Source organism: Chelonia mydas, chromosome 17 (genome assembly GCF_015237465.2).
Source record: "Chelonia mydas isolate rCheMyd1 chromosome 17, rCheMyd1.pri.v2, whole genome shotgun sequence".
Classification (NCBI taxonomy): Eukaryota; Metazoa; Chordata; order Testudines; family Cheloniidae; genus Chelonia; species Chelonia mydas.
In genome coordinates this window covers 23,498,714-23,522,676 of record NC_051257.2, presented here as the reverse complement: position 1 = coordinate 23,522,676, position 23,963 = coordinate 23,498,714, and the positions used below count along the sequence as shown (strand labels likewise).

The following is a 23,963-nucleotide window of genomic DNA, read 5'->3' as shown; positions in this document are numbered from 1 at the left end:
CTTCGCACCAAGCTGTGCGGCTGCGAGCCCCGGCCCGGGCGAGCTGTGTGCGGCCCGCAGGCTTGTCTCTCTCGCCAACACAAGCGAGTCCAAGAACAGCTACTACCCACCCGCTTGTGCCCCGCAATCTGACACACGAGCCCTCGGGAGGCCACTCCCCGCCGCTTGGGAAGCTGCTGCGCCCGGGCCGGCCCCTCAGCGCGGCCCTTCCCGCCCGCTGCGATACGGGCAAGGGCTCCTGTGCTCAGGCCGGCCCCGGACACTGTGGAGCCCTACGCAGCCCCCCATGGGGGTCGGGCCCCAGGCCTCCGCGGGGGCTGCACCCCCCAGCACGAGCCGGCGGAGTGGAGCGGGCTGCGGCTGGGTCGCTCCACATCGGCGCCCGGCAGCTCGGGGGCGGGGAAGAGGCGCGCGGCGGGCGGGGCGGGGGCACGGCTCATCCCCTCGCGCAGAGCCCGTTGTCCCGCCCCGGGCGGCGTCAGGCGGGTCAGGCATGACGTGCCCTTGGCGAAGCCATGCTCCAACCGACACCGCTGCCCCGCAGCGCCCCCTGCTGGGAGAGCCCGGGCTTAGTCATTAGCTCCCGCACTGTGCTCGCCGCTGCCATTGGACAATCCCCCGCCCCGCCCCCACCGCGCCAGCCGGCGGAGCTACGGGGCGGGGCCAGGGCTCTGAGTGACATGGGGACCCTCCCCGCGATCTCAATTCGCCAGGCCCCAGAGCCCCGGAAGTGCCCCTTTCCAATTCCTGTGACGCAGGGACCCGCCTTTCTGAGCCACCAATACTGGCGGGTTCGCCCCCGGGGTGCCGGGGGAGGCGGTGTTCCTGGATCCCAATAGGGCTCGCCGGGACGCGCTGTGATTTGTCACTGGACAGTTGGCTGTGTGGTCCCGCCCCTCGCCCGCCCCCGATAGGCTGGCAGTGCGGGGGCTGTTCGAGCTGCGCGGGCCCAGGCTGGGCAGTGCCGCGGGGCGGGAGGAGATTCCGTTCTCGGATTGGCCCGCGGCGGGGCGGGCGCTGATTGGTTGCAGTGGCAGGGTCTGTGCGTGGAGGTGTACGCGGCAGGGCGGGAGTGGCGGAGACGGACCGAGGTGAGACCCCCGTGTTGGGTACAGGCCCCCCGCGGCCCGGCCCCGTCGTCCGGGCCTAGCGCGCCGGGTCTCCCGCCCCCAGCCTCTCCGGGGCGAGCCCTGCGTGCAGGCCCGCACGCCCGCCGGGCGGAGCCGTGCGCGTGCCCCGGTGCGCGGCCCCGATACGCCCCCCCATTCCTTGTGCCCGCCCCTCGGCTTCACCCTTCGCCCCACGGGCCGCCCGCCCCGCCCCGCCCCGCCGTCGAGCCCAGCCTGCGGTCCCTTGGCCGCCCCCACAGCTCTGCCGAGCCGAGCCCGCCCTTTTGCCTCCGCCCCTTGCTTGAGGCAGGCCCGGCCGCCCCCAGGCCTCTCCCTTTCTCCCCTCCCCGAGCGTCCTCTTCTCCCCCCAGACCTGCCCGGCTGCCCCCTTTCCCCACCATGCTCTGTGTGCCACTGGGCAGCCCCTGTCCCCGCGACGGGCTCTCCCGGTCCATCGCTGGCCGGTTTAAATGCGGTCAGCTGTTCTGTTCCTTTTTAAAGGAATGGCTTGGGTCAGGTCTCTGGCCTGTTACACAGGAGGTCAGAGGAGATGGTCCGTGGTCCCTTCTGGCCTTGGCGGCTATGAATTTATGGCTGATGGGCAGTGCTTTCTCTTTGTGTTTCCAAGGTTCACTCACAGATGGGGTTTGAATTCACTTGACAAGTGAAGTCTTCTATCACTTCTGATAATTTGAGGTTCTGTCTGTCTTGCTGTTTCTCATATTTTAGACATTGAAGTGAAAAGTGCTCCCCTCTCCCTGGTTCAATTTCTTCTTAATCATGTTGGCTGTATGCTTGATCTTTCTAGGATTGTACTGTGCAATTTATCTCCCAGTTTCCAATTCCAGTTTAATATACTTGCTACTTCTGTCTTTGCAAAGAAGTCTGTCCACCTATCACTGTGATAAAATATCTGCCATCCTGTGTAGATCTTGCAAGTCTAACCTGTTTTGGATCTGTTCTTCTAGATCTCTATCTAGTGCCTAAAGCATTGTTTACATTTTTAGGTGAGATTGTTTGCTCTGTTGGCTAAGAGGTTTGTTGCTGAGACTTGGGAATGATATCACATAGCAGTGGATGATGTGTTTATTTGGTTTTAGTTTCCTGCTTTGGTTGAAGTGTCATCAAAAGCTGAAAGAAAAGAGTACTAGTGGCACCTTCAAGACTAACCAATTTATTTGAGCATAAGCTTTCGTGAGCTACAGCTCACTTCATATAGTCCACTTTATGCATCCGATGAAGTGAGCTGTAGCTCACGAAAGCTTATGCTAAAATAAATTGGTTAGTCTCTAAGGTGCCACTAGTACACCTCTTCTTTTTGTGAATACAGACTAACACGGCTGCTACTCTGAAACCTATCAAAAGCTGAGTACCCTTTTCTATGTATTGATTGCTGAGCAGCCATAATTGCTGGAGTTCCTCGGATCATGTAGCACCTGTTTGCAGAACTGCAGGTGTGAAATTTAGTTAGGTCGAACATATGTGCATGAGCAACTATGGTAACTTTCAGTTCATTTAAGCTTGCAAGGGGTGGGAAAAGTAGAGGAACAGTCATTAACGCAACCTGTTTTTTATATATAGCTTGAGCAGAGGGGCCATAAACCTACAACTTTGTCAAGTGGGTGACAAGCAAGGCTGGAGAGGGATTTAGGATGATAGATGGGTTTATAAGTAGGAGTAGCAGGACAAAACTAAGCCAGGGAAAATCTGCCACTGTGTGGTACTAGTCTCCCTCAGAAAATGGTGGTGACTGTAACGTCAATAGACCCTAGTGGTCAGGGCAGGATCAAACCTGGGACCTCTGGAGCTAAATGCATGAGCTAAAAGCCATATAGCTCTTAGCGAAGGCTGTAGAGCAGACTCATTAATCTCTAAGTGGTCTTGGTGCCACTAGATTGGGACAGAACACCACACCTAGGAGGTGTGTGGATTACAACTCCATCACTTGGGCCACTTGAAATAAGAGTGGCCAATGCATTAAAAAATGGTAGGAAATTACCTCAACCAGAAAGTGACAAAGAATGTCTTTACAGCTCTAGCTTTCATAAAGAGATTTCAACTTAGTCATCCACTCCCTGGGGCCCATGTCCTGCTTTCCTGTCCCCAGGCTCAGCCAGTAGGGAGTGGAGTGTCTGTGTTTCCCCCATTTTTTGTAACCTAGCTCTTTTAATTGCTTAGGGTATGTCTACAGCAATGTAAGTACGGTTTAAGTGACAAGCCTAACCTCCCTTGCGTCCACATATCAACGGTGTTAATCTAGGGCTTGACCCTAGGGTCCCAGAGGACCCTGCAGGGCTGAAGGGTACAAGCCCATGTTAAGCTGGGACCTAGAATCCAAGTCTTATTGCTTTCCTCTACATGTGTCTTGGCCCCCTATTGTCTCGATCTTGGAAGTCCTCTGAATGTATCCCACTGTTCCTTGGGGCAACTTACTTAGTCCTCTCTATGCCAAAAATCTGTGGTGCAGTCTATTACACTCTTGCAAACGGAAGCCACATCTCCCTTTGCAAACCATGGCAGCTCAGATGATCAGCATTAACCCGTTGTCTGTTGGACACCAGTCTGCATGCATGCTATCAGAGAGCCTGCAGGGTTTTCAGTGGAGACCAATCAGAAGATGCTTTTTGCAAAAAGAGCTATTTCCTGGTCACAAGAGCACAGCCAGATTTTGGTGGAGGTCAGCTGCTTGGTCTCTGCTCTCTGTTTCTTGCTCCCAGATGCTTCCCCCTAGCTCCCTCTGGCTGCATGTGTAGGGGTGCCCAGGCAGTGTGCAGTTTGAGGGCAGTGAGTGGGAGCTAGCCCCAAAACTTACCCACAGCCTCCCGGGGATCCCTTATCCCTGCCTCTTGGGGTGTGGGATAAGGGCAGGAATAAGGGATCACGGGGTGGTGAGGTGCTGGAGCACACTGCATCCCAAGTACTGGGGATGCCCTTCACCGCTCCGTAGGCTGTGTGTGTGTTTTTCCTCTGAAACCTACATTTTTATGTCAAACTTCAAAACAAACAGACAAAAATATATAAAAAAACCAACCAACCAACCAACCCAGTCACTGAATGTCTCATTTTAAAAATTAAGAATTGCAAAGTTTCGTTTTAATAGTTTGACAGCCCTGGAGACTGATGCCCTAATTATCTTCACAGGTGCACATGGGCATTTTCCTGCCAATCTGACTCAGCCTAAAGGTGGAGAGCCCTGTTCTCAGGTTCGATGGTAGTTCAGCATAAAGCCTTCTAAAACTGCAGTCATTCTACTGAGACAGCCACCAAAGGAGCTAATTACGCAGGTATCTACTCCTCTGCTCCTGAGTCCCATCAGTAGCGCACTCAGAGTTAGGAAGCAGGGTGGGCAGTAGAGTTTTCCCACAGTGTCACCCATTCATAGGGTTAGAGTGTCAACATGCAGTGTGCGTGTGTGGGGGTGTCAAGGTTCCTCCCCCACTCTGAACTCTAGGGTACAGATGTGGGGACCTGCATGAAAACCTCCTAAGCTTACTTTCACCAGCTTAGGTTAAAACTTCCCCAAGGTACAAATTAATTTTATCCTTTGCCCCTGGATTTCCACTGCCACCACCAAACTTTAACTGGGTTTACTGGGAAATGTAGTTTGGACACGTCTTTTCCCCCAAAATCCTCCCAACCCTTGCACCCCACTTCCTGGGGAAGGTTTCATAAAAATCCTCACCAATTTGCATAGGTGACCACAGACCCAAACCCTTGGATCTTAGGGCAATGAAAAAGCATTCAGTTTTCTTACAAGAAGACTTTTAATAGAAATAAAGGAATCACCTCTGTAAAATCAGGATGGTAGATACCTTCCAGGGTAATTAGATTCAAAACATAGAGAATCCCTCTAGGCAAAACCTTAAGTTACAAAAAAGACACACAGACAAGAATAGTCATTCTATTCAGCACAACTCTTTTCTCAGCCATTTAAAGAAATCATAATCTAACACATACCTAGCTAGATTACTTACCAAAAGTTCTAAGACTCCATTCCTGTTCTATCCCCGGCAAAAGCAGCATACGGACAGACACAGACCCTTTGTTTCTCTCCCTCCTTCCAGCTTTTGAAAGTATCTTGTCTCCTCATTGGTCATTTTGGTCAGGTGCCAGCGAGGTTACCTTTAGCTTCTTAACCCTTTACAGGTGAGAGGATCTTTCCTCTGGCCAGGAGGGATTTTAAAGGGGTTTACCCTTCCCTTTATATTTATGACGGGGGGGTGCCAGCCACTAGGGAATAGGGTTACTTTCACTCATGTCTGTGCACTGCAGTGTGGATGCCAGAGCCCTAAGTTTGAGCGTGGGTCAGAAAATCCTTAACCTGGGGTCAAAATGCAGTGCAGACACTCAAACCCAGGGTTCCCTGACATGGGTCAGCTGACTTGAGTCCCACTATCCCATGGCTTACATTGCTATGTAGACATACCCTTAGGTGGATTCAAAGATGGCTGGAGCAGTTGTCATTGCTGTTATTGTTCAATCCCATTTCCTAAGAAGAAAGAACACGACAAAGATGCACAAAATGGAGAGAGAAAAGAACAGCGCAGACAAAAAATGCAGCTTCCTTTCTCTGACTTTCACTTGTACCCTCGCTGCTGGAAAAACACAGGCAAAGTGCATGGTCTTATCAGTCACCCCAAGACCTGACAGACTCATACCAGTGTTGGGCTTTTTAGGGCATTGCTTTTAGCTGCCTCTTTTTGGTCAAGGATTTACAGCAGCCTTGGCTGGCTAAGCCAGACTCCTATTAGAAGGAAAAAGGAGAGAGTAAGAAAGCGAAGAAATCAGGTGGGGAAGGTAAAGAAGACACCGGGGCAAGGAGAGGTTTTGTGCCAGAGTTTCACATTCCAGGTGGGATTTCTCTGGAGTTGGTAGAAGTGACAATATCATCTGGATCCCTCTTTCTGGCCCAGTTTCATCAGAACATCTCTCAGGATGCATCCGATGAAGTGAGCTGTAGCTCACGAAAGCTTATGCTCAAATAAATTTGTTAGTCTCTAAGGTGCCACAAGTCCGCCTTTTCTTTTTGTGGATACAGACTAACACGGCTGCTACTCTGAAACCTCTCAGGATCAGGATGACAAAGGCCTGGGGTCCCAGGCAATGTGAGTGTGGCAGCCATAATGGTAAAGCTTGCTCCAAGAGCCAGTTTTTCTCCCAAAGTTCCCTTCTGTAAGGACCCCAAAAGGGAACGATGGATGGAATAGCTTCTCTTTTTTACCCAGCATGATCTTAACACAGTCCTTGAATTATATCAGAAGGTCTTTTTGTTTGGATGAGTTCAATCTGTCTCCCCTTTGCAACTTTTCCCATCAACATTTGTTATTGTAAGTTATAGTGACGCTTTATGACTTTCATGCCTTTTCACAGTTGAGCTCGCAGTCAGGGTTAATTTGTAGGCCCCATTGTCACAACAGTTAAAGTCATGCACTTCCAATCCAGACAGTGACATGGGTTGAATAATTCTATCAATGTCAGTAGCATTATTTGTGACAGATACTGCAACCACATGCAATATCTCTGGGGACCATATTATTCTGTTAAGTGTATGAATGGTTTATGTAGCACTGTGGGCCAGGGCTTATATGGAACTGTAGTGGGGGAGAGTTGCCACCACTCTGCCAGGAACAGAGAACAGTGGAGGGTGATTAAGAAGAATTACTTAGGTTGTTATCCCCCTGCCTCACCAGGGGACAGTTGCATACACTGGTGCAAGCTGGGTTTTCCAAAGACTAACAGCCAAAGAAAGGGCTCAGTGGTTTGAGCAATGGTCTGCTAAACCCAGGGTTGTGAGTTCAATCCTTGAGGGGGCCATTTAGGGATCTGGGGCAAAAAAAAAAATTGGGAATTGTGCCTGCTTTGAGCAGGGGGTTGGACTAGATGATCTCCTGAGGTCCCTTCCAATTCTGATATTCTATGATTCTATGAAAAAGGCTACTTTTAAACTGACTCAAAAGCTTCTTTCTGATCCAGCAAACAGACAGACCCTCTGTCTAAAGGGGGCCCCCAACTCTTGTGGAAGGGCTGGAAAGACTTTGGCCTGCTCGGGCCCAGTAAGGCTGATGGGTGACCTCTGGTAAGCTATTATCATGTATGTAGGAACTTTTATTGTGTTTTATGGTGTTTTTTTCTCTGTAATGCTTTCCACCTAAGAATAAATGCAGTTTGCTTTGTGAAGGCTGGTTGGTAATTAGCGTACACTGCTGTAGCCCCTGGAGAAAGAGTTAACCACAGATGCTTTACCCAAGTCAGATCTGCTGGGAAATTGCAGTGAGTTGCACAGGGCTTGCAGTCTAACCCCCTGATTTGGAGAGGGAGAGATGCAGGTCTCCACCCCAAGAGAGGTGATGGCTGAACGTTAAAATTTTAAGTGGATGCCCTCAAGGAACGTTGTGGGGAGGGACGTTCAAAGGTGCAGTTTCCCCTGAAACTGACATTTCTGTCTGTGGACTGTTGGATTTGAACTATTCAGTGGTCTATTTCGGTGGAATGGGTCTGCAGGACTTCTAGTGGTTTTCCTGCCAGTCCAGAACTCCCTGACACATTAGTCAGGAGGCCCAGGTATGTCTAGTTCAGTGCGTGTATAATTTTCTGTGTCCCAGTGTCTATTCACTGCCCTGCCCTGATATTTTTGTGCCGTTAACTCAGAAAGTGTGTCATGTTTGAAAAGCAGAAGCTTGTTTCCTGATGGTCATATCCTGCATTCACTGAGTTCAATGGCAATGCTTCCATTGATTTCAGTAGCGCAGGACCAAAGAGTGGGAGATTGGAAGGTGCATCGAGGGGCTGTATCCCTTCCTTGCACTCTGTCTTATGTCACATCATGGCAGGCAGCTAAAAAGTGATAATTTTTAAGTGCTTATATACAAATGCTAGAAGTCTAAATAATAAGATAGGTGAACTAGAGTGCCTTGTATTAAATGAGAATATTGATAAAATAGGTATCACAAAAACTTAGTGGAATGAGGATAATCAATGGGACACAGTAATACCAGGGTACAAAATATATCGAAAGGACAGAATAAGTTGTGCTGGTGGGGGAGTGGCATTATATGTGAAAGAAAGCGTAGAGTCAAATGAAGTAAAAATCTTAATGAACCAAACTGTATCATAGAATCTCTATGGATAGTAATTCCATGCTTGAATAATAAGAATATAGCAATAGGGATATGCTACTGACCACCTGACCAGGATGGTTATGATTACTGTGAAATGCTCAGAGAGATTAGAGAGGCTACAAAAATAAAACAAACTCCATAATAATGGGGGATTTCAGGTATCCCTATATTGAGTGGGTACATGTCACCTCAGGACAGGATGCAGAGACAAAGTCTGACACCTTAAATGGCTGCTTCTTGGAGAAGCTAGTCCTGGAACCCACAAGAGGAGAGGCAGTTCTTGATATAGTCCTAAGTGGAGCACAGGATCTGGTCCAAGAGGTGAAAATAGCTGAACTGCTTGGTAATAGTGACGATAACATTTAACATCCCTGTGGTGGGGAAAACACCAAAACAGCCCAGCATGGTAGCATTTAAGTTTAGAAAGGGGAACTACTCAGAATGAGGAAGTTGGTTAAAGAGAAATTAAAAGGTACAGTGCCAAAAGTGAAATCCCTGCAAACTGCATGGAAACTTTTTAAAGACACCATAATAGAGGCTCAACTTAAATGTATACCCCAAATTAAAAAACATAGTAAGAGGACCAAAAAAGTGCCACTGTGGCTAAACAACTAAATAAAAGAAGCAGTTAGAGGCAAAAAGGCATCCTGCAAAAAGTAGAAGTTAAATCTTAGTGAGGAAAGTAGAAAGGAGCATAAACTCTGGCAAATGAAGTGTAAACATATAATTAGGAAGGCCAAAAAAGAATTTGAAGAACAGCTAGCCAAAGACTCAAAAAAATAATAGCAATTTTCTTTTTTTTAAAAGTACATCAGAAGCAGTAAGCCTGCTAAACAGCCAGTCGGGCCACTGTATGATCGAGATGCTAACGGAGCACTCAGGGACAATAAGGCCATTGTGAGAAACTAAAAGAATTCTTTGCATCGGTCTTCACGGCTGAGGATGTGAAGGAGATTCCCCAATATGAGCCATTCTTTTTAGGTGACAGATCTGAGGAACTATCCCAGATTGAGGTCATTTGAGGAGGTTTTGAAACAAATTGATAAACTGAACAGCAATAAATCACCAGGACCAGATGGTGTTCACCCAAGAGTTCTGAAGGAACTCAAATGTGAAATTGCAGAACTACTAACTGTGGTATGTAACCTATCATTTAAATCAGCTTCAGTACCAGATAACTGGAATGCGTTACCTAGGGAGGTGGTAGAATCTCCTTCCTTAGAGGTTTTTAAGGTCAGGCTTGACAAAGCCCTGGCTGGGATGATTTAACTGGGAATTGGTCCTGCTTCGAGCAGGGGGTTGGACTAGATGACCTTCTGGGGTCCCTTCCAACCCTGATATTCTATGATTCTATGAACTGGAGGATAGCTAATGTGATGCCAATTTCTGAAAGGCTCCAGAGACGATCCCAGTCATTACAGGCCAGTAAACCTAACTTCAGTACCAGGCAAATTGATTGAAACTATAGTAAAGAACAGAATTATCAGACACCTAGATGAACGCAATTTGTTGGGGAAGAGTCCCATTTTTGTAAAGGGAAATCATACCTCACCAATCTGCTAGAATTCTTTGAGAGGGTCAATAAGCATGTGGAGAAGGGGGATCCAGTGGATATAGTGTACTTTAGACTTTCAGAAAGCCTTTGACAGGGTCCCGCACCAAAGGCTCTTAAGCAAAGTAAGCAGTCATGGGATGTGAGAGAAGGTCCTCTCATGGATCAGTAACGGGTTAAAAGATAGGAAACAAAGGGTAGGAATAAATGGTCAGTTTTCAGAACGGAGAGAGGGAAATAGTGTTTTCCCCCAGGGGTCTGTAGTGGGACCGATGCTGTTCAACATGTTCATAAATGATCTGGAAAAAGGGGTAAACGGTGAGGTGGCAAAATTTGTAGATGATACAAAACTACTCAAGATAATTAAGTCCAAAGCAGACTGCGAAGAGCTACAAAAGGATCTCACAAAACTGGGTGTCTGGGCAACAAAATGGCAGATGAAATTCAATTTTGATAAATGCAAAGTAAAGCACATTGGAAAACGTAATCCCAACTATACATGTAAAATGATGGGGTCTAACTTATCTGTTACCACTCAAGAAAGTGTTCTTAGAGTCACTGTGGATAGTTCTCCAAAAACATCCACTCAGTGTGCAGCGGCAGTTAAAAAAAGCTAACGGAATGTTGGACATCATTAAGAAAGGGATAGATAAAAAGACAGAAAATATCATATTGCCTCTATAGAAATCCATGGTAAGCTCACATCTTGAATACTGCATGCAGATCTGGTCGCCCCAGCTCAGAAAAGATATATTGCAATTGGAAAAGGTACATAAAAGGGCAACAAAAAAGATTGGGGGTATGGGACAGCTTCCATATGAGGAGAGATTAATAAGACTGGGACTTTTCAGCTTGGAAAAGAGATGACGAAGTGGGGATATGATAGAGGTCTTTAAAATCATGACTGGTGTGGAGAAAGTGAATAGGGAAGTGTTGTTATTTACTCATAACACACGAACGAGGGGTCACAAAATGAAATTAATAGGCAGCAGGTTTAAAACAAACAAAAGGAAGTATTTCTTCACACAATGCACAGTCAACCTGTGGAACTCTTTTCCAGAGGATTTTGTGAAAGCCAAGACTATAACACAATTCAAAAAAGAACTAGATAAGTTCACGGAGGATAGGTCCATTGGTGGCTATTCGCCACAATGGGCAAAGGTGGTGTCCCTAGCCTCTGTTTGCCAGAAGCTGGGAATGGGTGACAGGGGATGGATCACTGGATGATTACCTGTTCTGTTCATTCATAGAATCATAGAATATCAGGGTTGGAAGGGACCTCAGGAGGTCATCTAGTCCAACCCCCTGCTCAAAGCAGGACCATTCCCCAATTAAATCATCCCAGCCAGGGCTTTGTCAAGCCTGACCTTAAAAACTTCTAAGGAAGGAGATTCTACCACCTCCCTAGGTAACGCATTTCAGTGTTTCACCACCCTCCTAGTGAAAAAGTTTTTCCTAATATCCAACCTAAACCTCCCCCACTGCAATTTGAGACCATTACTCCTTGTCCTGTTATCTTCTACCACTGAGAATAGTCTAGAACCATCCTCTTTGGAACCACCTCTCAGGTAGTTGAAAGCAGCTATCAAATCCCCCCTCATTCTTCTCTTCTGCAGACTAAACAATCCCCGTTCCCTCAACCTCGCCTCATAAGTCATGTGTTCCAAACCCCTAATCATTTTTGTTGCCCTTCACTGGACTCTCTCCAATTTTTCCACATCCTTCCATTCCCTCTGAAGCACCTGGCATTGGCCCCTATCAGAAGACTGGTTACTGGGCTAGATGGACCTTTGATCTGACCCAATATGGGCGTCGTTCTTATATGTCAGGTGTGGCCAACTGTGGCTTGTGAGCCACATGCAGCTCTTTTATAGTTAAAAGTGCAGCTCCTGGAGCCTCCAAAGCACCCCACCCATTCTCTGTCTACAAGACTGGGCAGGGGGGAGCTCAGGGCTTCTGCCCTGCGGCGGCGTGGTGGGGGACTAGAGGCTTCTACCCTGCAGGAATGGGGGGTTTAAGGACTTTGGCCCTGGGGGGGGGAGCATCAAGGCAGAAGCCCCGCACTCCAGCAGGTACTGCTCCGCAGGGCAGGTTGTGTGTGTCTTGCGGCTTTCGACCTTCTGAAGATTATTGTATGCCGCTAGGAGGTTCAGTAATTTTGGCCACTCCTGTTATATGTAGTGTCTGGGCACCACCATCTGTAGAAACAACTAGGAGTACTTGTGGCACCTTAGAGACTAACAGATGTATTTGGGCATAAGCTTTCGTGAGCTAAAACCTACTTCATCAGATGCATGGAGTGGAAAACACAGTAGGCAGGTATAAATAAACAGCATATGAAAAGATGGGAGTTTCCTTACCAAGTGTGGGGTCAGTAGGAACCCTCTACTATTACTCACACCTTCTTGTCAACTGTTTGAAATGCGCCACCCTGATTACCACTACAGAAGTGATTTTTCCTCCTGTTGATAATTGCCCTCTTCCACTTTAATTGAATTATCTCATTAGAACTGCCCCCCCACTTGGTAAGGCAACTCCCATCTTTTCATATGCTGTGTATTTATACCTGCCTACTGTATTTTCCACTCCATGCATCTGATGAAGTGGGTTTTAGCCCATGAAAGCTTATGGCCAAATAAATGTGTTAGTCTCTAAGGTGCCACAAGTACTCCTCATTGTTTTTGCTGATACAGCCTAACATGGCTACCACTCTGAAACCATCTGTAGAGTTTGTCATGCTAATAAGGTAACTTCTTTCATTTCAGTTGTGTAGGATTTCTAAATTGAAATGATGATCTGAACCGGTGCAGGTGACTGTCATTTATATTGATTGGCAGCCTTTCAGACCCCTTGGGATGCTGTTCTTTGACAATGACAGGTTTGATCAATCTAATGTAGTCAGCCCAGTTTAAGGGAAGCAGCATGTTGGCCATTGCACAGTTGCTGTAAAGGCCTGGTTGACTTTGGCACTGTTGCTCTCTCTTTACATAGTCCTGTGGTGTTTGAAGAATCTTACAGCAGGGACATATTTGTCTCTTCCCTTACCTCCTTCCTTCCCAAAGTAATACAATGGGTAAAACATCCCTCCTCTTCCTACCTCTATTGGGAAGTTTCTTTAAGTGTACTGGCTGGTTACCATCTCTTGTGTGCAAGCCCCTCTTGGAAGCCACTTGCTACTGCCTCTCTGGGGAGGTCCATGATGTGCACTTGCTGTACCAACCTGCTGCCGTAGATGATTCTGGCAGTGACATCTGTTGACCTCATGGGTTTGTCAAGGTGTCAGTGGATTCCCTATGCCATCATTGGCCTGAGTCCATCTGTTTAATTGACTAAGTATCTGAGGTCATTCTCCCTCTTGACTAGAAATATGTGGCTGCTGGGGATGCCTGGCCACAAACTCCCCTACATGGGGGGATGGTTTGGAGCAGCTTGTGGCTAACGTCCGAGGCTGGGGATTTGTTTTGAAGACACCTTTTTTGCCAGTTTATCTGATACTTTACGTGTTCATGAATGGCTGTTGGGTGTTTTGAGTTGGTGTGGCTTCCTAGTTTATTACCTTATAATGTATTTGCTTGGTTTATATCGAGGCATGTGAAGCCCTAAGTGGTAAGGGTGCTTTTTGGTCATTCTGATTTGAAGTCTGCTTAATTACTAGTCTTCTCATTGTTCAGATAGCTTTCAGGGCATTCATGGGAGAGAGTAAGGAGGTTTTGTATAAAGTTAGGGAGCTATCTGAAAACTAACTTGTTCAGGCACTAGTTCGATACATCTAATTAAAGGGGTTTGTAAATCAGTATTAGTTTGCAGTAATGGGCACTGTAACTTTCACTGATAAAAATGAAAATTTATTTAATGTTCTGAGGAGGGCAGGGTGGGCAAGTAAGTTTCCAGAGCTGTGTCACGCCGTTGCAGGTGGTGTTTAGCCACATCTTCCAAATCTCATGTTTTCCTGCAGCTTTGTACCCTAGCTGGGAGGAGGTCTTTTTGTTAGCATGTGTAGTGAAACCCTCCATCAAGCTGAAGTCTCTGGCCCATCTCTCAGGGCGGAATTTGAGCAATATGTTAGGAGCAGCAACTCCAGCCGGTTCCAGACAGGAGTCTGTCGGGATGGTGTTCAGACTTCAGAATGTTGCTTCTGAGGTCAAAGGGACTCCAACTTACATTGTTGCCTCTGTCCCCCAAAACACTCCCCTCGTTTTGTTTCCCCCCAGGTGCATTTTGTAGAACTAATAAATGTGTGTGTGATAGCCTAGCCAAGCTGGGTCATGTTAACTGTGAGGAGAGGCAAACCACAACAAAAGGGATAATTTGAAATTTTTATAACTTTCTAAGGCAAAACCCCAAACTTGTACCAGGAGCATAAATAATATAGAACATTATCAAAGGCTTACTACTTATGATATTAAACTATAGGTTACCAACTCGTTAACCTTTTGTGTGATTGGACATGCTGTGCAGTTAGTACCAAATGCATTGTTGTTAACAAGAACAAGAGATTACAATAGACTGTCACTTCAGAGAGGAAACTCTTCCTCTCCTTGACTTGCAGTCCAGCTCCACGCTTGCTGTCCTGTTCTTTTCCTTTCTTTGGCTTGAAGTGCTCCTTGGATTCGATGTTCCTGTGGCTGTACCTCTTTCTACCGAGTTTATCCACAAGTGGGGTTTCTTTGCCTTGTGGGCCCTCACTTGTCCATTAGGCACCTTTGAACTGTATTCCTTCAACAGATGTTTGAACAGTCATTTTCTCTGCTCACTCACTTTAGGTCCTTTGTGGATGGGCTTTTCATTTACTGTTTTCAGGATCTGTTTTCATCTAACACAGCTTTTTGTTCAATTCCCTTTTTCACCAATGATATTTCCTTTCAGTTTTTACCCCTGACTCTCTGTCTCTGGTAAGTCTGTAGATTTTATTTCCCTCTACTGCCTTTCGCCAGTAGTACCTGCTTCTCCTGACCTGAAACATTCATATTTTCCTCTTTCTCACTTCCCAATCTCCTGCTTTTATTGTCCTGTTCTCTCATCACCTCACCTCCTGCCCAGGCTCCAGTTCATCTGCTAGCTCAGCATTGAGATTCTTCTCCTCTTCTAACAGCTGTTTTTCCCCAACTGCCCCTTCAGGTGGATCCCGAGCCCCCTCCCCAGCTCAAGCTGCCCTCTCGTTGGCTCTCTCTCTCCCCAGGACAGCATTCTGTGCTGTTGCATCACAGCTGCAGCAGGTGGTAGTGCCAGGGTGAAGGTTACTACATGTGGGGCTCTTCAGAGAATGTCTCCTTATCCCTGGCTTTTGTGGAGGGTGGATTGGTAGGCTGCGTTCAGGGACTTCCAAAAAAATGGTTTGTGATTCACTGGGCTAGCATCCAGACCCATTATGTGTGTATCCCATGCACGGTGTGATCATGTAGGTTATAACACTGTCTCCATTATTATAAGCACAATGAGTCTCTCTTCTTGGGACAGCTTCTTCCTGAGTGTGCCTCTGGTCTCTCCCCCTTAAGGCAAGACCATCCTGATCTCAACTTTATATTCCCATGCCCTACAGGGGAGTGGAGTAGAATCATAGAACTGGAAGGGAACTCAAGAGGTCATCTAGTCCAGTCCCCTGCACTCAAGGCAGGACTCTAAGTATTTTCTAGACCAGTGCTTCTCAAGCTATCTGATGTGGGGAACTGGCAATTTTTTTTTCCAATGTGCGCGCAGACCAGCAGCCGATGTTGCGCCCGATGTTGCGTCCAAGGAGGTTCTGCTCACACAAGGGGAAGAGCTCATTTGGCTACTTTATCCACAGACCACCACTGTGAGTAGCACTGATCTAGACCATCCCTGACAGGTGTTTGTCCAACCTGCTCTTAAAAAGCCCCAATGATGGCGATCCCACAGCCTCCCTAGGCAATTTATTCCAGTGCTTAACCACTCTGACAATTAGGAGGTTTTTTCTAATTTCCAACCTAAACCGCTCTTGCTGCAGTTTAAGCCCATTGCTTCTTAGAACCGTAGAATATCAGGGTTAGACGAGACCTCGGGAGATCATCTAGTCCAACCCCTGCTCAAAGCAGGACCAACACCAACTAAATCATCCCAGCCAGGGCTTTGTCAAGCCGGGCCTTAAAAACCTCTAAGGATGGAGATTCCACCACCTCCCCAGGTAACCCATTCCAGTGCTTCCCCACCCTCCTAGTGAAATAATGTTTCCTAATATCCAACCTAGACCTCCCCCACTGCAACTTGAGACCATTGCTCCTTGTTCTGTCATCTGCCACTGCTGAGAACAGCCGAGCTCCATCCTCTTTGGAACCCCCTTCAAGTTGTTGAAGGCTGCTATCAAATACCCCTCACTCTTCTCTTCTGCAGACTAAACAAGCCCAGTTCCCTCAGCCTCTCCTCGTAAGTCATGTGCACCTGATCAGAGGTTAATAAAAATAATTTTTTTCCCTCCTTCTTGTAACAACCTTTTATGTCCTTGAAAATTATCATGTCCTCTCTGTCTTCTCTTCTCCAGACTAAACAAACCCAATTTTTTCAATCTTCCCTCATAGGTCATGTTTTCTAGACCTTTAATCATTTTTGTTGCTCTTCTCTGGACTTTTTCCAGTTTGTCCACATCTTTCCGGAAATGTGGCACCCAGAACTGGACCAAATACTCCAGTTGAGGCCTGATCAGCGCAGAGTAGAGTGGAAGAATTACTTCTCATGTCTTGCTTACAATACTCCTGCTAATGCATCCTAGAATGATGTTTGCTTTTTTTTGCAACAGCGTTACACTGTTGATTCATATTTAGCTTGTGATCCACTATGACCCCCATATCTCTTTCCACATACTCCTTCCTAGACAGTCATTTCCCATTTTATGTGTGTGCAACTGATTGTTCCTTCCTAAGTGGAGTACTTTGCATTTGTCCTTATTGAATTTCATCCTATTTACTTCAGACCATTTCTCCAGTTTGTCCAGATCATTTTGAATTTTAATCCTATCCTCTAAAGCACTTGCAAGTACTGGGCTGAAGATACAGAAAAAAGATGCCAGAGCTCAGAGGCACCATTTCTAAGGGGAGTGTGCAGTTTGTCTCCATTAGAAATTCATGGACACTTCCTTGCATGAAAGTAGAGAAATGAAAGTTAACACACAATTACTTTTAACTGGAAAAAATTACAGCACCAAGTGGAAATGAAATCTTTGTTCTATCTAATCATATGTGGTGCTCACCTTGGTAGTATCTGAGTGTCTCTCGGGTAATTAAAAAGTAACAAATAATTACAAAAAAAACTTCAAAAATCTTCTTTCCCTTCCCTGCTTGTAGTTATTGAGGGAAGCTAAGGGCATGGCTACACTTGCAGATGTAGAGTGCTGTGAGTTAAAGCTGCCCTCGGAGAACTCAGTAGGGAAAGCGCTGCAGTGTTTACACCGTCAGCTGCAAATGCACTGGAGTGGCCACATTTGCAGTACTTGCAGCGGTATTGGGAGTGGTGCATTATGGGCAGCTATCCCACAGAGCACCTCTTCCCATTCTGGTGCTGTGGGGAGGGGGGTGCAGGGCATTCTGGGTCCTGTCCTAACGCCCCATGATGCATCACTTTGCATCCCAGCAATCCCTGTTCTTCTGTCCACATTTGGCGCCATCTTTCAATGCTTTTTGTACTGCGTGCGCTGTCTTCCCTTTCAGTCTGTGGGAATGGATCCTGAAGTGCTGAGGAATATGCTGATGGGTCTCGCTAGCATGTCACAAATGGCAGTCGAGTTACTCCTTAAGCTACAAACTGACAGTGAGGAGCCAGACGATGATGTCGACTCGCATAATGCATACCACACGAGATTGCTTGTGGCATTCATGGTCATGCTCACCGCAGTGGAACGCCACTTTTGAGCTCGGGAAACAAGCACTGAGTGGTGGGATCACATCGTCATGCAAGTCTGGGATGACAAACAGTGGCTGAAGAACTTTCAGATGAGAAAATCCACTTTCATGGGACTGTGTGCTGAGCTCACCCCCACGCTGTGGCGCAAGGATACAAGATTGAGAGCTGCCCTGCCTGTGGAGAAGCGGGTGGCTGTTGCAATTTTGAAGCTGGCAACTCCAGACAGCTACCGATTGGTCGCTAACCAGTTTGGAGTGGGAAAAGTCGACTGTTGGAATCGTGTTGATGGAAGTTTCCAGGGCCATTAATCACATCCTGCTCAGAAGAACCATGACTCTGGGTAACGTGCATGACATTTTGGCTGGCTTTGCACAAATGGGTTTCTCTAACTGCGGAGGGGTGATAGATGGGACGCATATTCCAATTCTGGCACCAGCCCACCTAGCCTCCGAGTACGTTAATCAGAAGGGGTATTTCTCTTTGGTTCTCCAGGTGCTTGTGGATCCCCGTTTCATTGACATGAACGCAGGCTGGTCCGGAAAGGTGCATGATGCACGCATCTGTTGGAACACAGGCTTGTTCAGGAAGCTGCAAGCCAGGTCTTTCTTCCTAGACCAGATGATCACTGTAGGGGAAATAGAAATGCCTATTGTGATCCTTGGAGACCCCGCTTACCCTTTAATGCCCTGGCTCATGAAACCCTACACAGGGAGCCTTGACAGCAGGAAGGAGCGGTTCAACAACAGGCCGAGGCGGTGCAGAATGACTGGAGTGTGCTTTTGGCCGTTTAAAGGGCGACTGGCGCCATCTGTATGGGAAGCTGGACCTGGCCGATGACAACATCCCCACGGTTATATCTGCGTGCTGTACCCTCCATAACATATTTGAAGGGAAGGGTGAAAGATTCACTCAGGCATGGAACCTCACGGTTCAACACCTGGAGGCTGAATTTGATCCGTCAGAGAGCAGGGCTATTAGAGGGGCCCAGTGCGGGGCTGCAAGGATTAGGGATGCCTTGAGGGAGCAATTTGAGGCTGAAAGCCACCAGTAATGTTTGGTGCCCTGCACAGGAGTGAAGTGCAGTGGTTCCACTGTTAGTAGGAATCTGTGTTTGCTACAGTGACTTGCAGTGCCTGTTGCTTTCCTGGACTAAGGTATCTTTTACTTAATGCAATAATAAAGAATGTTTTCAAAGCCAAAAAATGCATTTATTGAAAAGAAAATTCATTTATTGAAAAGAAACACAACTCCTTGGGAAACAGAAAGGGCAAGGGGGTGGGGTGGGGAATGGTTCAATCACAGATTTGCGTACGTCCTGTTATCATACTCAGCCTTCCTGTCTGGAATGCTGTGCTCCTCACCCCCAAGACCCCGCACCGAACAACTTCCTTCCCAAAATAAAAGCCACTGATTGGGCACCTGCTCTGGTGTTTGTTCTTCCCCAAGCACCGGCCGCGGCGGCTGGCTACCTTCCTTCTGGCTTGAGAACAGCTCCTGGCTGCATGCATCTAGGGATGCTGGGCTGTCTCCCTCCTCCTCAGCACCCTTGCTCCCATTTTCCTCCTTCTCCTCCTGCCTTGTTGAACTGGGCTCTGAAGTGTCCATGGTGGTCCTCGGAGTGGAGGTTGGGTCGCCCCCAAGCATTACGTCCAGCTCTTTGTAAAAACGGCAGGTCACGGGGGCAGCACTGGAGTGGCTGTTTGTCTCTCAGGCTTTGCGGTAGGCATTCCACAGCTCCTTCACTTTAATCCTGCACTGCACTGCATCTCTGTCATGGCCCCTTTCTATCATGTCCCTTGAAAACTGCCCAAAGGTATCATAATTCCTTTGGCTGGAGTGCAGCTGGGACTGGACAGCTTCCTCCCCCCCCCCCCCCCCCCCCAACAAACACTGATGAGGTCCCGCACCTCGCTATTGCTCCATACTGGGGATCGCCTGGTGCGTGGAGCCATGGTCACCTGGAAAGATTCACTGAGAGTACTCCATGCCTTGCTGAGCAAACAGGAAAGAGATTTTCAAAATTCCCAGAGAATGTAAAGGGTGGGTCTGATGGCTGGTCACCTGAGGGCAGGGCAGTCTAGTTCAAAGTGATGATCAGAGTAGCTAGAACAGGCATTGTGGGACACTTCTGGAGACCAATCAGAGTGCATTAATAGACCAGGGCATCCACACTGGCACCATGGTGCTCCAGCGGGGGTGTAGCAAGCATTATGCTTCTTGTCGAGGTGGATTACCAGGAGCGCTCCAGCTGCGGAGTCCGGGCGCTCTGTGTGCCTTGCCAGTGTGGACGTGTCATGAGTTAGGGCACCTGGGGCTGCTTTAATGTGCTCTAACTTGCAAGTGTAGCCATGCCCTAAGTCAAAGGGTTGGGTATTGTGTTTTTTGAAAGTGCTTCTCTGGATTTCAATGCATAGTTTTTCACTATGAGATTTTTACTTCTCTTTGCAGGAAAATGTCAGCCTCCGTAGAATAAGCTTAGAGACATCTACAACCACAGAAGAATCAAAGTCTCAAAAGGTAGTGCTTAATATTTGTTTTATGTATTATTACTTTTCCACTAATAGATGAACCTAATAAATAAAGATACCTATGACCCCTGACACTTGCTTCAAAAAGAAGCCCACCCTATTACCAAACAAGAAACAAATCTATGCAGGTTTTTCATTTGTTCCCCTCTGACATCACCTATTCCTTTACAGTTCTTTCTCAGAGATTCCTGGAACAACACTGCTATGCTCTGCTTCATATTAGGGGCTAGGAGCAAATGCACAATCTAGCCTTCAGTATGTTGACAGACTTTCCTATTTCCTGTGCTTTCCAACTTAACGTCTCCAGGAGCTAAACTAATAATCAATTTTCCCCCATATGGGGAAGAGCTATCATGACTGTCCATTGATGGCTGAAGTATGTTATGTTTTGCAAGATTGGATTTGGCTTCTACTGAGTTAATAAAGAACATGCATCTAGAGAAACATTCCCCACCCCTCCCAGTCCTCTGCAGGAGAGTCTAAAGGGATAGGATTTCTCTTAGGAGGATCAGATGATTGATTTATAAATAGTAATGCATTTTGATGCCTGTCCGGGGCTACTTAGATTGCTTGTTACTTGTTATAGCCTTTCTTGTACTACTGCTTGGCCCCAGCTGGGCTGTATAATACTAATGTTTGATACCAAAAACAAGGAGGGAAATGTGTACTTTCCATCTGAACTGTTTGGTTTCAGAGAGCTTACATTTCCTATATGGAAGGTTACTGTCCTGATGCCAGTGATTTTTACCTCACAGCATGAGCTTCAGGACCAAGACACTGACCTGCCTTATACCAGGTTTTACAAGAATGTGATGTTAGTGTGGGTTCATGTGAGGTTACTTTCCAAGGCAATGTTGGAGCCTATTGTCCTGCCTATGTTCTTCCCACAACTGCATGCCCATTCCAGGGAGGCTCTTCTCTATACGCCCAGAGTCCAACAGTTCTTGGAGCACCTGTTTGGAGAGGACTAAGTCCCCAGGAAAGTCCACTCTGCTCTTTTTCACCTGACACTAGTTTGCTGGCTCATGCTGTTATTGAGAGGACCATGTTACCTGGCTGGCTTGAAACTAAAAGCCAGATGAAGGGTGCCTTGACTGGAGACAAGATTGCACCACGGCCTGCCTTGGAGCTGTTTCCATCTTAGACATTTGCAAAGCAGATGAATGATCCCCTCCCCATGTCTTTCCAATAGTTATTCTTTGAATTCATTCTCAAGCAGGGAATCCCGCTTTGTACTCTGCTCCTGAGATTGTTTCCAGGTAGGGTTGGAAAATCTCTCCCGTTCCCCCCAGAAGCTATGCTTTATTTTGGGATGTGACTTTCAGGGCACTGTTTTTCACATGGGATTTTCTTGCTATTCATTATCTTTTTCTACAGACTTGAATGTTTTGTCTGGTGTTGGACTTGAAAGTGGTACCTGGCTCCTCTTAAGGGAGATAATGGTGTTAATGTGATACAGAAAAAGCAGAACCAAACCAATTCCTCCCTGCTCGTATCGTTGTTATAGGCCTTGTTATTGCTTTCTTCTGCAGCTTTGCTCTCCTTTTTCTTCGGGGACATTCCTTAAGCTTCTTGCTCTGCAGGGGGTCATATCTGTAGAGGTGAGAAAGTTATTTGCCTGTATATTTACATTTTTGAAGGTGTCAAGTTACTCGCCACTCCCTTAGAGATGTCCTTTTTCTAAGGTGCTTGTTCCTGGGTACCTTGTTGTTCAGTTTTCTCCCAAAACACGGTTCTGATTCTCTAGAATTAACTCTTCTTGCTGAGAACGTCTCCTCCCATGGGACTGAGGAACTGTTTGGGATGTTTGGAGGGCAGTGTTTGTTTTTATCAGGTGTGGCACGGATCACTACTGCAGGCCTGGCTTACACTCTACCCTGCTCCTGCTGTCCTCTGTGTTAAAACAAAACAAACAAACTTCCAAGGTAGGGGAATTGTGCCAGTCCTATGCTATGCAGTGAGAACCCTACCAGAGTTACAAGGTAAGTAATTATCTCTTACTATGATATATACACCCTTAAGTCATTTCCAAACTTTGGATTTTTTTTTTTTTTTTTAAACTCTGATAGTTTCCTTGTGCATCTTCTTTAAATGATGGAATACTCATCAACCTTAACTACATCTTAATGACTTTTTTTGGATATGAAGATGGGTCTGAGAAGTCTCTTCTAAGCCTTTTTACCCCAAAAGCATTCAAGCTCTGAGTGAAACAATTGATCAGAAGCTCCAAATCACACAGTTCTCTGGTGTTAAGTGAGTTGGGAGATAGTAGAGAGCAATTGGCTCAGTCAGAAGTAGAATCATTATTCCCTGTTGAGCGCGTACATTTCTGCATTCTAAGATGAAATTGTCTTAGTCAGTCTAGAAAACTGACGTATACCTATTACTCACTCATTGTTATCGGAGTACTTAGTGACAGCTGCAGTTAAAGTACCCTAAGCATTCCATTTTAAAGCTCTTGTTCAGTTGTCAATCTTTCTCTTTTTGAGCTGAAAATTTTCAGGCCTGTTGTCTGGCCAAGGGTTTGGGGCTTTGTTAGTCTTACTTTTGTTTTGTGTTTGGACAGTTTAAGCAAAAATGATTCAGTGACTTAATGCTTTTGCTATCATTATCTTTTAAAAGTGTTGGACCTTTTCAGCACCACTCTGCTCTCTAACTGGGAGTGATGGAGAGTTTGGCAGAGGTTTCCTAAAAATGCTTTTAAAAGCCTTGTTGTTGTTTTAATAACTTTTTCCCGGTGCTCAGGGGTGGGTGTGGGTGTGTGTGTGAGTCTGAGAGAGGCGCGCGTGTGTGTATATGTACGTACACACACACACTCTCTCTCTCTCCTAATGCTCTGGCTGTGTGTGTGACTAGTGCTGTCTGTGCAGTGGTGGCACTGCATATGTGAGTGTGTGTGTGACAAAGCTGGATAGAATTAAAATATAAATATATATAAAAAAGACGGAAGCTACTGTCTTGTTTGCAGCACAGGCACATGGTGGACGAGGCAAGGCTCTGTGGATATCTTGCTATTTGGGAATCTTTCATCTGCATCTGCTTGGAGATGCCAGGCACCTGGGGGCATGGTGGCTGGGCTGGGCTGGGCTCGGCTCAGTGTGCATGTGGTACTGGAGCAGGGCCTCCACACGCACTCCCACATCAGTGCCCTCGGGGCACTTACATTTTTTGATGTAAATTTTTTGCTCTGAAATGTTGTAAGTTTTTATAAAAGACAGGCTTCTGAGCCTGGCATTTCAAACTGTTCTGGGGGAACTCTCAGCCTTCCCACCGCTCTCCACTTGGGCATGGTGGCTACAGACCTGGGAAGTTGTTTGTGCACCTATAGGATGCAGGCCTGTATGTTAGAGTCATCCACTCTGCCCCTTTGGTAGTGTGTGGGATGCATTAGGGCACTGCTTCTATCCTGGGGAGGAGGCTGTGTGTTGAGGGGGCACTATAAATGCCCTGAGACATGGGAGAGCTGTGTGCATTGAGAGCTGGGGTTCAGGGTACTCTCCCACAGGTGTAGGAAGTCTGTTTTAGATGCTCCCTTCCTACTGAATGCCTTGTCCCTCTATAGCAGAGCACCAGTGTAATTAGTGTAATACACAAAAAGAAAAGGAGGACTTGTGGCACCTTAGAGACTAACATTTATTTGAGCATAAGCTTTCATGAGCTACAGCTCACTTCATCGGATGCATGTAGTGGAAAATACAGTGGGGAGATTTTATATATACAGAGAACAAGAAACAATGGGTGTTGCCATACACACTGTAACGAGAGTGATCAGGTAAGGTGAGCTATTACCAGCAGGAGAGGAAAA

The 23,963-nt window shown here is 46.8% G+C and overlaps 1 protein-coding gene across 8 annotated transcripts in view; it reads left to right on the top strand.

Annotated features, from left to right (window-relative positions):
- The first annotated feature begins 917 nt into the window (after positions 1-917).
- Positions 918-23,963, top strand: part of MTMR4 (myotubularin related protein 4) — a 132,472-nt gene continuing 109,426 nt past the window's right edge. For 3 of the 8 annotated variants that reach the window (XM_037880256.2, XM_037880257.2, XM_037880255.2), the window contains exons 1-2: positions 15,421-15,573; positions 20,079-20,147. In XM_037880256.2, the coding sequence (XP_037736184.1) occupies positions 15,436-15,573; positions 20,079-20,147 (207 nt within the window). In that variant the 5' untranslated portion in view covers positions 15,421-15,435. Of the gene's footprint in view, positions 1,092-2,480; positions 2,564-4,250; positions 4,394-7,082; positions 7,186-15,420; positions 15,574-19,248; positions 19,350-20,078; positions 20,148-23,963 lie in introns of those variants that run through there. The other 5 variants (XM_037880260.2, XM_037880258.2, XM_037880259.2 and 2 more) reach the window with 5 other exon arrangements.